General features: G+C 37.8%; 1 protein-coding gene across 1 annotated transcript in view; it reads right to left on the bottom strand.

The window, feature by feature from the left end:
• LOC149542696 (uncharacterized) overlaps positions 1–13,294 on the bottom strand; it is a 153,156-nt gene that overhangs the window by 115,712 nt on the left and 24,150 nt on the right. Inside the window, exon 2 of the mRNA XM_089797575.1 lies at positions 5,689–5,750. Coding sequence (XP_089653701.1) covers positions 5,689–5,750 — 62 coding nt within the window. The remainder of the gene's footprint in view (positions 1–5,688; positions 5,751–13,294) is intronic.

The following is a 13,294-nucleotide window of genomic DNA, read 5'->3' as shown; positions in this document are numbered from 1 at the left end:
TAATAACCTTTTGTCCAGCCAAGACTCCCCGAAGTCTGAAAGATCCCTCTCTCTGGATACTAGACAGTCGTGCTTCCTGTAAATGTAGCTCTGTTTCCTGCCTTTGCCCTGCACTGTCTATCTCCTGCTCTCCCTCTACTTCATCAAGATCCTCATCATGATGTTCTGAACCATCTGAATCTGAGCCTTCGTAATAAGCCCACATTGCCCGGTTGGCCTTCCCTTTTGGCCTCATAGGACAGTCATGGCCGTACTCATACGGGCCTTTGCAATAGAAGCATAGCTTCTTCCTACGCAAGTCATTAAGTGTCTCCTTGTCCAGCCTCTTACTTTCTTCCTTTGGTAGCTGTGCCTCTCTATGAAAGGGTTTCCTGTCCTTATCTTTTCCTGAAGGGAAACTCTTTGCCTGAAATTTATTTTTAGAAGCTGAAGAGGAATCCATGTCACGAGCTTTCTTAATGGCTTCCTGCAAAGTGGGAGGGTTGAGAGCTTTAATCCACCCTCTCAACGGATCAACTAACCCATCCATAAATAAAACCAATAGCCTTCGTTCAGATACATCTGTTACTAACACTGCAAGTTTCTGAAACTCTGAAATGTATGTTTCCAATGATCCCCACTGTTTAAGCTGGGCTAATTCCTTGAAATGGAGTTCTGGATCTTTCTTATCAAAACTTTCAATCAGTCTCTCCGTAAACTCCACATATGAGGTAATGTGTGCATGACCCATAGTGATCATACCATGATGCCACCATTCGTGTGCTAACCCATCCAGGTGAATTGCTGCATACTTAATAGCTTCTTCCTCAGACATAGGATTCAATTGAAAGTATGTGTCAAGCTTTTGAACCCAAGCTCTTGCTGTAGACTTCCCCGAGCCATCATAATATGGTAACTGTAGTTTTCCTACTTTCTTTCGTAGCTCATAGTTCTGAGTCCTGTCTTGTCCACGGGGCATATGCTTCATCCGCACATCCATATATTCTCTAAAGGTGATTGCAGCTGTAAAATCTGGTCCTCCTGCTTCCCAATCTCTCCTCAGCTGATCCTGTATGTCAGTGATCTGGGGTTCTGGTACCGGCTGCTCTGGAGCTCTAGGAAGGAACGTAGGAATCATAGGCCTCGAACTTACTGTCCGAGCTTGCTGGGGGGCATGACCGAAATTGTTCCCAATTTGTTCGCCTCCATTATGTCTCTCATCCTGATTATTCCCATTCTGATTGTGACCATTCTGATTATTTCCTCCTCCTATGTTAGCGTTCAACCCCATTTGTCGAGCCATCATCTGCATCATAAGCTCCATTCTCTGATTCTGTTCTTGTGCTCTTTGTTCGGCTAATCACTGTCCCTGTGCCAGGGTGTCTAATAACTGTAAAAATCTTTCCTCTTGCGGATCTGGACCGGCATTCCCGCCTCTATCCATATTGTAGTCGTAGTCTTGATCAAAAAATACCTCCCCTGTGTCTGTATGACTGGATTCTATGTCCACCTGGATAGATGAGCTAGACTGTTCGCTCTGCAGGTCAGAAATCCTATCTTGTCTTGCTTTGGTATTGCGGAAATTATAAGGCCTTTGTCGCATGCTCTGATTTTAGTGTTTTGACATTTCGTCAAACACTTTCCCTCCTATCCAGCTGTTCCAAATTCCCTATAAGACCTCCACAGGATGGCAGGACTTATAGCTCTGATACCACTGTAATGACCCTCTCTATAAAGGCCACAAAAACCCTCAAACTGAACTTAGGAATTTTGTCAAACACTTGGCGTGTAACAGTAACAATATTCAGAATATGGTAATTTCAGATTTGATACTTTCAGAATATAATCACAGAATTACAATATATGAACTATATTTCAATTACAATGCCATAAATTCTGAAATTATTTTATTACCAATTCTGGACTGATTATTACAATGACTGTATGACAGCAAATTTACCCAAAAATTGACATCTATTTTAGAATGCAAGAACCTGGTTTGAAGAATTATGGAAGAACACCACGTTTTGCTGCAAATCGTTGATGAAGACCTCCAACCGCACCCCCAAACTGTCCTTAATTTGCTGCTGCTGCCCAAACTAGCAGGGCCGTACCAGGCCGTACCTGTACAGCTGCTGAAATAAAATAATATTAGGGTTTTGGGACCCCCAAATGCAAGGAAAATGGGCGCCTAGGGTTAGGTAGTAACCCTATAAAACCATAAAAAATAACTCCAAGGGGTTGAGGAGATATGAGCAATTATGTGGTTCCAAACCCTGCTTTGCCAATTCTGAAAATGCACTTATTCTGTCTTCAAACTCTTGTCAATGCTTCTCCAATGATAGGGCAAATCTGAAATCTTTATTCCAACCAAAAACAAACCCTAACAACGAATTCTCAATAAGCTCCAATGAGATGGCTGAATACCAACTCCAATTATGCAACAATTCAGGTGATATTTCACACCCTCAAAGTCGCCAATCCAAGGGAGTGATTCGTTCCCAAAGATCGAATAATTTGCAGATCCAAAGTCCACAAATGTCTTCACAATGAAGAAGTAGAAGAGTTCTCCAATCCAAGCATGTCCAAATGAGAGGCCCAACCCTCTATTTATTCACTTTTCTAAGAAGTTGCTAGAACTTCTAGAAACATCCTTTATAATTTCTCATTATAATGCACTTTTTTATAATAAAGTAATTTTATAAAATAAAAAGTGCAACTCAAATTAAAATTATAACATGTGGGCCCCAATATCACATAATGATAAAATATAACCTCTTAACACTTCTTCAAGAGCAAGATATGACTATCTGATCCGCAGAATTGACTCTCTTTCCACACCATTTGCCTACGAGAGTCTGTAATAGGCAAATCCATGATCAATGCCATGTCGAACTAAAGAGGGGACATTACAGTGAACCTTAGTCAATGAGTCAAGGACTTGATGAAAGTAAGTTCTCATCTTTGGGAAGAAATGATGTATGGTGCAAAGAGAGTCAAGACTGATTTGAATTAAGTTTGATGGAAACCTGAGACAAGTTTGAGTAGAAAATAATAGGACCTGATTGAAAGCATTACCTTTTGAATTGCAAACGAAAGAATTGAGGAATAAGGTTGATGGAAACGATCAAATTGCAAATCAAAAAGTCAAGAAAAGTAGAAGTTTGAATGTGAAAGGCCAATGAGAAAACATTTTTGACTCTTGGTTGAGCCCAAGCAGAGGTTGGATTCCGAGCCCTCTTGGGGCTCATGGTTCCCAACAGGAGGTCGGGTTCTATCCTGCCATGGGGCTCCTTACTTGGAACCCACTTCCATAACAAACACTTGCCAATTCAATCCTTGAGGAAACTAATGGGAATCGATCAAAGCATGAGGCTAAGTTGAGGAATTTGATAGTGAAGTGAAGTGAATTGAAAGGCGAGATAGTCAATCAGCTGACAATGAGAATTGAGATGGGAGATCAACTTGTTGATGACGAAAGCGTTGTCAAAATCAGGTCAGTTTGTTGATGGAGATGAGGAAGAAATGAAGGAATGATCAGATTGAACATATAGAAATAAACAACATCTAGTCATTCTTTAAGGGACCACATGGTGCAGAGCACTATACATGCTAATTAGCCTCGTAAGAGGCAAAAAGTGATTTCTGAGGAATTTTGCTTAGTTTTAGTTAAATAATGCTTTGTAAGGTCAGTTTAGACTATTTACATTAATTTTAGACCATTCTCAATTTTTCAATCATTTTCCAAAGTTGCAAGTCTTTAAACTTTTTATTGCAAAAGTTAGTCAAATTGGCAAAGTTGTAAAAATCAACTTGGTGCAGGAATTAAGGTGACAATGAGCTTCCATTACTATTTTTGCTCATGGCTCATTTTTGTTTATTTATAATTTTTTCTTTGACAAGACAAATCTATCTTCCAATTCATCGAATGTAAATGGAATGTAAATAGAATGTGAGACCGAGAAGGTGTCACCATACCAACCCAAGCCTTAATGTTTTGTGTAATATAATGAAAGCACATTTTGTACAACAAAAAAGATGTACAAAGCAATTTCACATTCTTTGAATTAAATTAAGACCGCGCACCTATGAGCATCTTGCAATTAAACTAGACAATGTCTGAAAGGTTATGCCCTACATCTTCCCGCTTCTGTAAGATAAAGTTTTTTGATCTTTAGCCTCTCTTAAATCAATAGAATTTCTAAAACAAATATTATGTATCATAAAGTTTTTTCAAATAAACTGCTTAGGGCAACTTTCATTAACCCAGATACTAAGGTTTAAGAATGTTAAAATGTGTTGAATTTGAATGCCATTTGGTGAAGGTATTTTAAAGCTTAGGCCAGGAAATAAAAGTTATTTGGAATCCCTGCAATACTACTGTGGACAACTAGATAAGATGTTAATGACAAGGAGAATCAAGTCCTAATCAACCACACATTTTAGGGGCCGTTACTACCAAACAGAATTCATAGAATTTGGGCAGAACGGCATAAATATTTAGTTATTGAAAGAACATTTGGCAACAATTGGAGCTGGCATACAAGTGATAAAAAGACTATAGAAAACATTCATCCTTATGTGAGTAGCTCTACCTTATACCTGATGTTTTGACCTTCCATGAGATAAGCAAGAACTTCATCCTCTGCCAACAAAACCTCATTTCCAATTGACAATGATTATAGTTAAGGGCCCGTTTGGCAACGGGAATACAACTGGAATAGGCATATGTATATTCCGGAAATTTTTAATTCTCTGTTTGGATGCACCAAATCGGAATAGGAATAGGAAAAAAATTGGAATACGTATTCCAATTTTGGCCCAAAAATGAGGATTTGGTAATCCACCTAAATAGATGGAATAGGAATACGTATTCCTATTCCAATTTTTTTAATTTTAGAAAACATAAATTTTTGAGTCCGTGTATTCCGCATCAAATTCTGGATGAACCAAACAAGAATAGGAATACGTAACCCCATTCTCTATTCGAGAATAAGTATTCCAGAATAGGTATTCCTATTCCTGTTTTTATATTCCCACAACCAAACGGGCCCTAAATCAGCAAGTTTTCCACTAAGACAAAGGCAAGAAAAGGCGTATAGAATCCACAGAGTGCAAAATCTACATAGAATTTCTTCCACCCTAATCAAATCAAGAGATGCCTAAGCGGGAAAGGATTGGTGAGCACTCAGTTTATACGAGCAGAATCAAGGATGTAGTCATAAGCAACAAGTGTGGGATTGCCCATCTACTACACAGGATTTGATCTACATTTTTTAAATATCTGCTGTTTTTTGAATTTCCAATATATGGGCAAATGCGATCCTGCAAAGTTGCAAACAATCTTAATTGTTTTTGACAAACTCTATTCATTTGATACGCATAAAAAATCTGTCAGTGTGTGCTACCAGTAAACTCTTGCAATGGGCCTCTCGTCTTGATAACCCTCTTAGGCAAATCATTGTTTATGTTTTTGTGTTAAGTTTGTTAACTGCTACTTTACATTCAATTAATGGAATTTAATCCTCACTTCAGTGGATGTCCTTGTGTTTTGTGTAAGAGAAGCCGACTTAATCCTCATTCACCCAACATTGGGAAAAAGTAATAAGAAATCACAAACAAATAAATATAAAAAATTAAGGACACAGAAAATTATCTTACTGAAAATTACAAAAGATACTATTTAAGATAATATAACATGATACTTACAATACAGGAGGCCCCCAAGGACCCACATTCTTGTCAATCCAAATAAGGAAGTCTTTTAACATCTGTACAATAACAACAACAAAATCTGTTATCAACAAAAGCACAGCAATTCAAAACAAATATGAACTTTATATCATGAGCGGTGATAATGATCATGCAAAAATAATTCCAAAAGCAATTGATAATCAAAGAGACAATCATATGAAAGTGTAGAGTAAATCATCATGCTGTGAAATTGTCTCCAAAATCAGAAACATATCACACTGCAACATAAAATTTAAATTTGGTCATACTGTATCTTGTCTCTATGGCTAATGTGTTCAAGCATTTTATCAGAAAAATACATTTTTTTCAACATCAAGTTGAATATAGATCCATTCTTATCATGTCAAACAATGAGGGATTGATATTGCTCATCAAAATAAGGCAATATTTGTATTCAAAACCATAGATTCCACACTCTTCTTTTGTCAAGGAATCTAAGACAAATCAAATATAAGTTGAATGTTAGATACATGAGTTGAATGCCTGTTCATGAAGCATCTTTTGAGTTAGATGCCTGTTCATGAATTACATGTAGTCCACCTTTTTACTTCTAATACTATGGGATATTCTGCCAAAACAATTTATCTGAATTTAATTTAGTTAATTGTCCAACGGAAAATGTCCCTTTCTGTTTAGGAAGGCATATTCAATATATAGAAACAAGATCTATGGCAGTTACTGGTTTGAATTCCCAAAGAGATAGACTGGCCCATATATCCAAATAGGGCCTCAGTGTTGATTGGTCTTTTCCCGTAGTGGGGAATGACTGGCCTTCCTGCCTGGATGGATCTTCTTGCCCCGTTATACAGAGAATGGCCTTTCTTTCCTCTCCCGTTGGTTGAGTGTCTAAAGTCCCTAGGAGAAGGGCCCTTCTAAACTCTTGGATAGCCTGGGACTTTTGTCTGTCGGGAGAAGGGATTGGCCGATGAAATAGCCTTCCTTACTGCCTATACTGCCACCAATGTATTCTAACATTCAATTTACTCAAAATAGAAGTGTCCTTCGTTTACAATTAAGCCGCGTTACTCTTTAAGGAAAAACTGGTCAAAACGATTTCATGCCATGAGAGATCAAGCTGCTCAAATATTCTTTTTTTAACTAGCTTGAACCAATGATGCCTTAACATTAAAGAACACTCCTATATAGCCACTCATGTCATTATTGTGGACAAGAATAAATTGATAACCTACATTCTACACATTTGACCAACCCACATAACTTAGACCACACATTTAACCATTAGACATGTGTCTACCCAAGAGTGCCTCAATATACTTTCTAATCTATGACTTTAGATGTACAACATTTCACTCCTATTAAATCACAGCGAATCACTTCCTACAAATGTTTTTTTGAAACATGACAGGAGACTAATAAAAAAGACTTCCATAATTGTGTGTAGACTTGATGCCATGTTCAATCATCCACGCATCCAAACCTTGACTTGATTAGCGAATGGTCCTTGATGATGTCATGCTTCATCTAAACTACTCATTTCCATACACGTTTACCTAAGCCACATAAGCATTTGAGGATCAAGTTCCCACCTCCCAAAAGCATTTGGACAGCTCTCGATCATGTGCTCACATCTTAGAGAATATTCATTTGTTGCATTGTGTAAAACTATCAACTTCATAATGTTGGATAACTGGGGGGGTGAATCAGTTATCCTCAAGTCCCTTAAAAACTTTCAACCTTAAAACCTTTTCAGCAACCTACCTCATTAATCAAATTTAAGCATTCAATCACACTTAGAGACCTGTATTTAATGTGGAAACCCAATTTGGGTAAAAACCACGGCGGGAATTATCACCCACAAATAATTCACTCTTCTGAAGTGAGCTCGATTTCGAGCCAATCTTGTTAGAGGTTATAAATGAATAGCCTAGCTAGAGGACTTAGTACATTTTTTAGAATGCCACCTTACAAAGGATTTAGAAATTTGACTGTTAAATCCACTTGGTTAAGAGATATTCTGATGCAACGGTTAGAAAGTAACAGTAAAATGATCTGATATAATGTGCAACTACCTTTTTTTGTTCAGATCTCCTTTTTGTTCTATGCTCTTCTTCAAACCTTTCCTTACAGGCTAATCAACATGTATCCTTCAACTTATTACTTTCCTTTTCCTGATCCGCACTTTTCTTCTATTATGTTCTGCTCAGTTATTCTTCTGTACCCACTTGGCTATCAGCAGCAACAACCTTCTTGTTCATCCTTTATATAGACAATTTTTGCTGCTAAATCTCATACATTAGGGTTTCCTTGAATTAATCTCATCCATCGATCAAATCTCAACTCACATACATTGAATCTGTCGCTTGGAAAACATTTTATGGATCGTGCCAGCTAGATCTTTACCTCCGAACTTGATTTTTTCTTGGATCTCTAACCAAACATTAAATCTTTACCATTTATGTGTACCTAACCTTTTTAATCCATTGATTTCACTAACAGACTTCATTCCTTCCTTAGAATCTTCCAGATCAACACTCGATGTCGCCATTTAATTGATTTCCCAAAACGACTCTTCCTACCGACCTATGTTCTTGCTTAACCGAACATGTTCATTTCCTCAGTTAAGATTATTTACTCGGTTAACAATGTGTTCTTGGTTTACTACAAATGACCAATATCTTTTCCTACCAACCACCATTTATGACTCGGTAAGGCACACTGATTCCTTGTCTTTTCACTTCACATCTTCATTCCTAACTGACTTGTGCATCATTCTAACACTTCATCAAATCATGTAGAAAACAATCAAACCAATATTACCTTGTCATGGACTAATTCATCAATTGCCCATTTAAGCTCACACTAACATGACTTCATCATTTCATCCTCTATCTTTACTAACCATTTCTTTACTCAACATTGCATACTTCAGATTGATATGGCAACTTACATAAACCAGTAAGTCAAATAGGTTTGACATCAATGACAACATAACAACTAATCCAATTCTTCTACATACCTTTCATAGCTTTGTTATCTGACCGTGTTCATCATCAGCATCAGTTTGGGGTAACAAAATCAGTTGAGGTAACACATAATATATGTAACACTACATAAGATTGTGAAAATTTCCATAAAATGCATTTAAGGATCAACCTTTACTTGTATAGTAGCAAAAGCCCCTAGCACTATTGCAGTCCATGCATACAAGACCAAACAACATGTAATATCCTCCTAGGATATTTGCACCAAATTTTTCCAAATGTTCTACAAAATTTATATTTACTCAACTATGTTTTTTAATCCAACAAATTATATGAAAATCATATTATATCAAACTGAAATAAAATCTGGAATAAATTATGAAGATAAGTCATTATAACCTTAATATAAAGTTATAAACAAATATGAAATACCTCTGGTATGATTTTGTCCATCTGTGAACTCCATTGCAAATCCATCAAGAAACTAATTTAGTTTCCATTTAATCGACCAAGAAATCCTTAAGGTTTTCATCCTCAAGTTTTCAAAACTAAAAGCCAAAGGTTTTCACAATTTTCCAAGAGAAAACAATAACCAAAACATAAGCCAAGCCTATATCAAGCATCCTTAGAATGAGCCTCTCGATGTTCTTTAATAGCACAGCCCTGTAATTTCGGTTTCCTTCTACCTCTCTCTTGGCATTCCTTTTCGTCACTTACTTATCCCCCTTAAAATTTATGACTTTATTAATTATTCACTAAGCTCCATTGAAGTCATTTTAATACTTTATTAAATAATTAAGTCATCACTAAATTTGATAGAATTTGACAACTTAGAATTTAATTATTTAATTGACTACTATTGTCCCAAAAAGGTGATATTACAATCCTCCCTTCCTAGGGCAAGCATTCTGCACCTAATGCTAAAACCAAATGCCTGGATCCCTAATCAACCTCAAGAATGTTGCTCCACCAATCCCCTGTGCCACTCTAATATAAACAACATGCCCAAAATTGTGAAGCCACTCATCAAAATCCCACTGAAGTAATGCACCAAACATGCAAATGCCAGGGTCCCAAATTATCATGTTGTCATAATTGTTAAATATGAGAAGATAGTAGAAAATCTCAAGGAGCTATCAACATTGAACAACTCTACAACTACAAATAATCTCCCATTTAAGTGCATAAAATGCATCATAAGCACACATATTGATGTTAAGAAGTGACCATAGTGACCCAAATTTTCCCAAATGGAAGTAAAGAATATTTTATTTGTGCCCACAAAATGTCCCACAACAAACTAAATTGAATATTGCAAGTGCACAAAATCAAACTACTCAAAGATTGAGGCAAATACCTACGATGTGGGAGAACTAGTACAACAATAATCAATTTGAGATGTCACTAAATACATAGGAATCATGAGTAAGGAAATAGCTGAAAATTCATCTCCTATGATCGAACCATATATACCATTAGTTCTTAACCAAAAACTACTTAGCTATTAGACCACAAAATCCATCCAACTCATCTAGATAAGAATTTGAACCCATATGTAAGCTTATTGAAAATGGGGCAGTACTAACAATAGAAATTGTTCTGATACTCCAACCTTGTGACCAAAACTCAGCACTAGTAACTACACCTTAAGTCCCAATTCCTGCAAACAATTCCATTCTCATCACTGGAGTCATAAAGAACTCTCTTACAACTCAAAAATTGGATTATCAAATGTCCAATCAAAATTGATGCAGTGAAAGCTAGGTGTATCCCCAAACGAGATGACCTAGCCCCCAACAAATAACTACACAATGGAAGAATAACAATAACTTAGAGATTTAGATCAATTGCAACACATTTTCTCCTATTAGAATCAACAAAATAACATCCAACATGCCCGACTATAAGGCCTTCCGAGTTACGACCAAATACATAAGCAACTACAACAACGATTCTACAAGACCTCGCAAGATCTAAACACCAACTAGTCCAAACCCACAATCTGGTAGAAACCCCAAGAAGAATATAGACTTGTGCTCATAAGCCACCAAGCAACCTTCTTGTTTCCCAAGCCCACACTTAGCTACTTGACGCAGTGCAAAGTAGGAGAATCCCCAAAGGAGATGTCCTAGCCCCCAGCTATACAACCATGCAGCGAAACACAATACCAAGAAACAAAATGCAAGATCTGATACCAAGTCACAACTCTTTATTCATAAAATAATTGTTACATGCAACGTGTCGGGCTATAAGGCCATCCTGGTTACGGCCAAATACAAAGCAAGTAATAGTTCTGCAAGATCTCTCAAGATCCAAAACACTAGCTAGTCCAGATCCACACTCTGGCAGAAACCTCCAAGATCTCAACTTGTGCTCGCAAGCCACCAAGCAACCTCCTTGTTTCTAAACTACAGCCACTAGCTCTTCTCACAAACTCACAACTCCACCACAATCCTATTGTAAACTGCCTCACATTCGGCGCTCTGTCCACAGACTCAGGAAAACTCCCTCCTCACTTCCTCCTTCTCTCCAAGCTTCTACTAAGAAGAGATCACACCTTGAAGCTTTCACACCTTCCAACTTGTTTAAAAATGCTCATATGCCTTGCTTAAATAGGCACTTTCCACCCTAGATGTTACAAACACAACCAATGTGGTATAAAAGGTAAATACACCTACCTTCAACAAATATTTAATTCCCACCCAAATACAACTAAGCACCACCACATGACCCAACAAATATTAAATACATAATTTAATAAAATATCCACAACCTTCTAGAATTCCACCCACACACCTCGATAAATGGAATGACAAACATTTTTATTTATTTTTTCTATTTACGCCACCTTTGCACCTCGAAAATAGAAATTCCTCTTTTCTTTTCTCCTTTTTCTCCTTTTCTATTTTTTTAATTATTTTCTTTCTATTTCGTCACTTTCTCTCTCCTCCACAATTTTATTTTTATTTATATTTTTTATAAATTTTTCCATGCAAAATGCTCCTACATCAGACTCCCCCGGTAGATAGAAAAGTTTGTCCCACACTTTGATGCCAAAAGAAAGATCTCCAACCATCTTCATCTTCACCAAAGGTTCCCACCTCAACAGGGACAAGGAAACCAACATGCAAATCTTCCACATCTGCATCCATATGTCAAACACCAAAATCTCAACCATCCAATCAGCATGCTCACTCCCAAGAACAAACAGAACACAATACTTCATCAACAAACCCTTATCCACATCAGCAACTAGTGAATCCACACCAGCAGCAACAAACTCCATATCAGCAGCAATATGTAACTCCTCAGCAACATATGCCAAACTCACAACACTAGCGGTCTCATTGCTCACAACAAGATGCTTTGCAATATAAAAGTCATCACCAACAGCAACTAGATTATCCATGACCGAGTACTCCATAATCTCCATATCAGACTCAACCAACTGATCATGAAAACTAATCTCCATCCCAACATCAACAAGGTTAGGAATATCTTCAACAACAACCTCAAGTTGCTCTGCAAGTTCTGTATCAGACTCCACAAACTGATCAACAAAACCAACTTCTTCCACCTCAACCTTGCGATGCCATCTTCTCTCTCGAACAAGTCTCTTAACTAGCCAAACAACTCTCTTCTGGATCGGTAGACTCTAGCTCCACAAACATTCACGAAATTCCTTCCTCACCCCATCCCTAACTCGATCAGCCAAGCTAGCTTCAAACTAAGCAGTCATCTCAAAAAACCTCCTCTCCACCACATCATGAAGATTCACAATCATCTCAGGGTCCAATGCTCTTGGAGCCATCTACTAAGATCTTCGTAAACCCTCAACAACAAATCCTTCCCACGCTCCTTGTGACAACCTCGAAATGTTTGCAAGTCAAATCGCAACATGCCACCTCGCATAAACAATCAGGAACCACATCACAAGTCTAGGACCACAGACCTATAATCCACAAGCTTTCTACAATCATGCCTCAACAAGTTCAGTCTTCCATCTCCGCATCCATCGATCAATCTGCATGTCCTCCCAAGATCTTGGTGCAAACTCTCAATACTTTGGCGATTTGTCTACATGCTCAGGAACTACTCGGCGCTGATACCACCCAACGCAGTGCAAGGCAGGAGAATCCTCAAAGGAGATGTCATAGCCCCCAGCTATACAACCATGCAGCAAAACACAATACCAAGAAACAAAATGCAAGATCTAATACCAAATCACAACTCTTTATTCATAAAATAATTGTTACATGCAATGTGTCGGGGTGTAAGGCCTTCCCGGTTACGGCCAAATACAAAGCAAGTAATAGTTCTGCAAGATCTCTCAAGATCCAAAACACTAGCTAGTCCAGATCCACACTCTGGTAGAAACCTCCAAGATCTCAACTTGTGCTTGCAAACCACCAAGCAACCTCCTTGTTTCTAAACCGCAACCACTAGCTCTTCTCACAAACTCGCAACTCCACCACAATCCTATTGTAAATTGCCTCACATTCGGCGCTCTGTCCACAGACTCAGGAAAGCTCGCTCCTCACTTCCTCCTTCTCTCCAAGCTTCTACTAAGAAGAGATCACACCTTGAAGCTTTCACACCTTCCAGCTTGATTAGAAATG

This window comes from Cupressus sempervirens, chromosome 8, assembly GCF_028749045.1.
Source record: "Cupressus sempervirens isolate cs-2001-9-10 chromosome 8, ASM2874904v1, whole genome shotgun sequence".
NCBI classification, from domain to species: Eukaryota; Viridiplantae; Streptophyta; class Pinopsida; order Cupressales; family Cupressaceae; genus Cupressus; species Cupressus sempervirens.
This window is presented reverse-complemented; position numbering and strand designations above follow the sequence as displayed.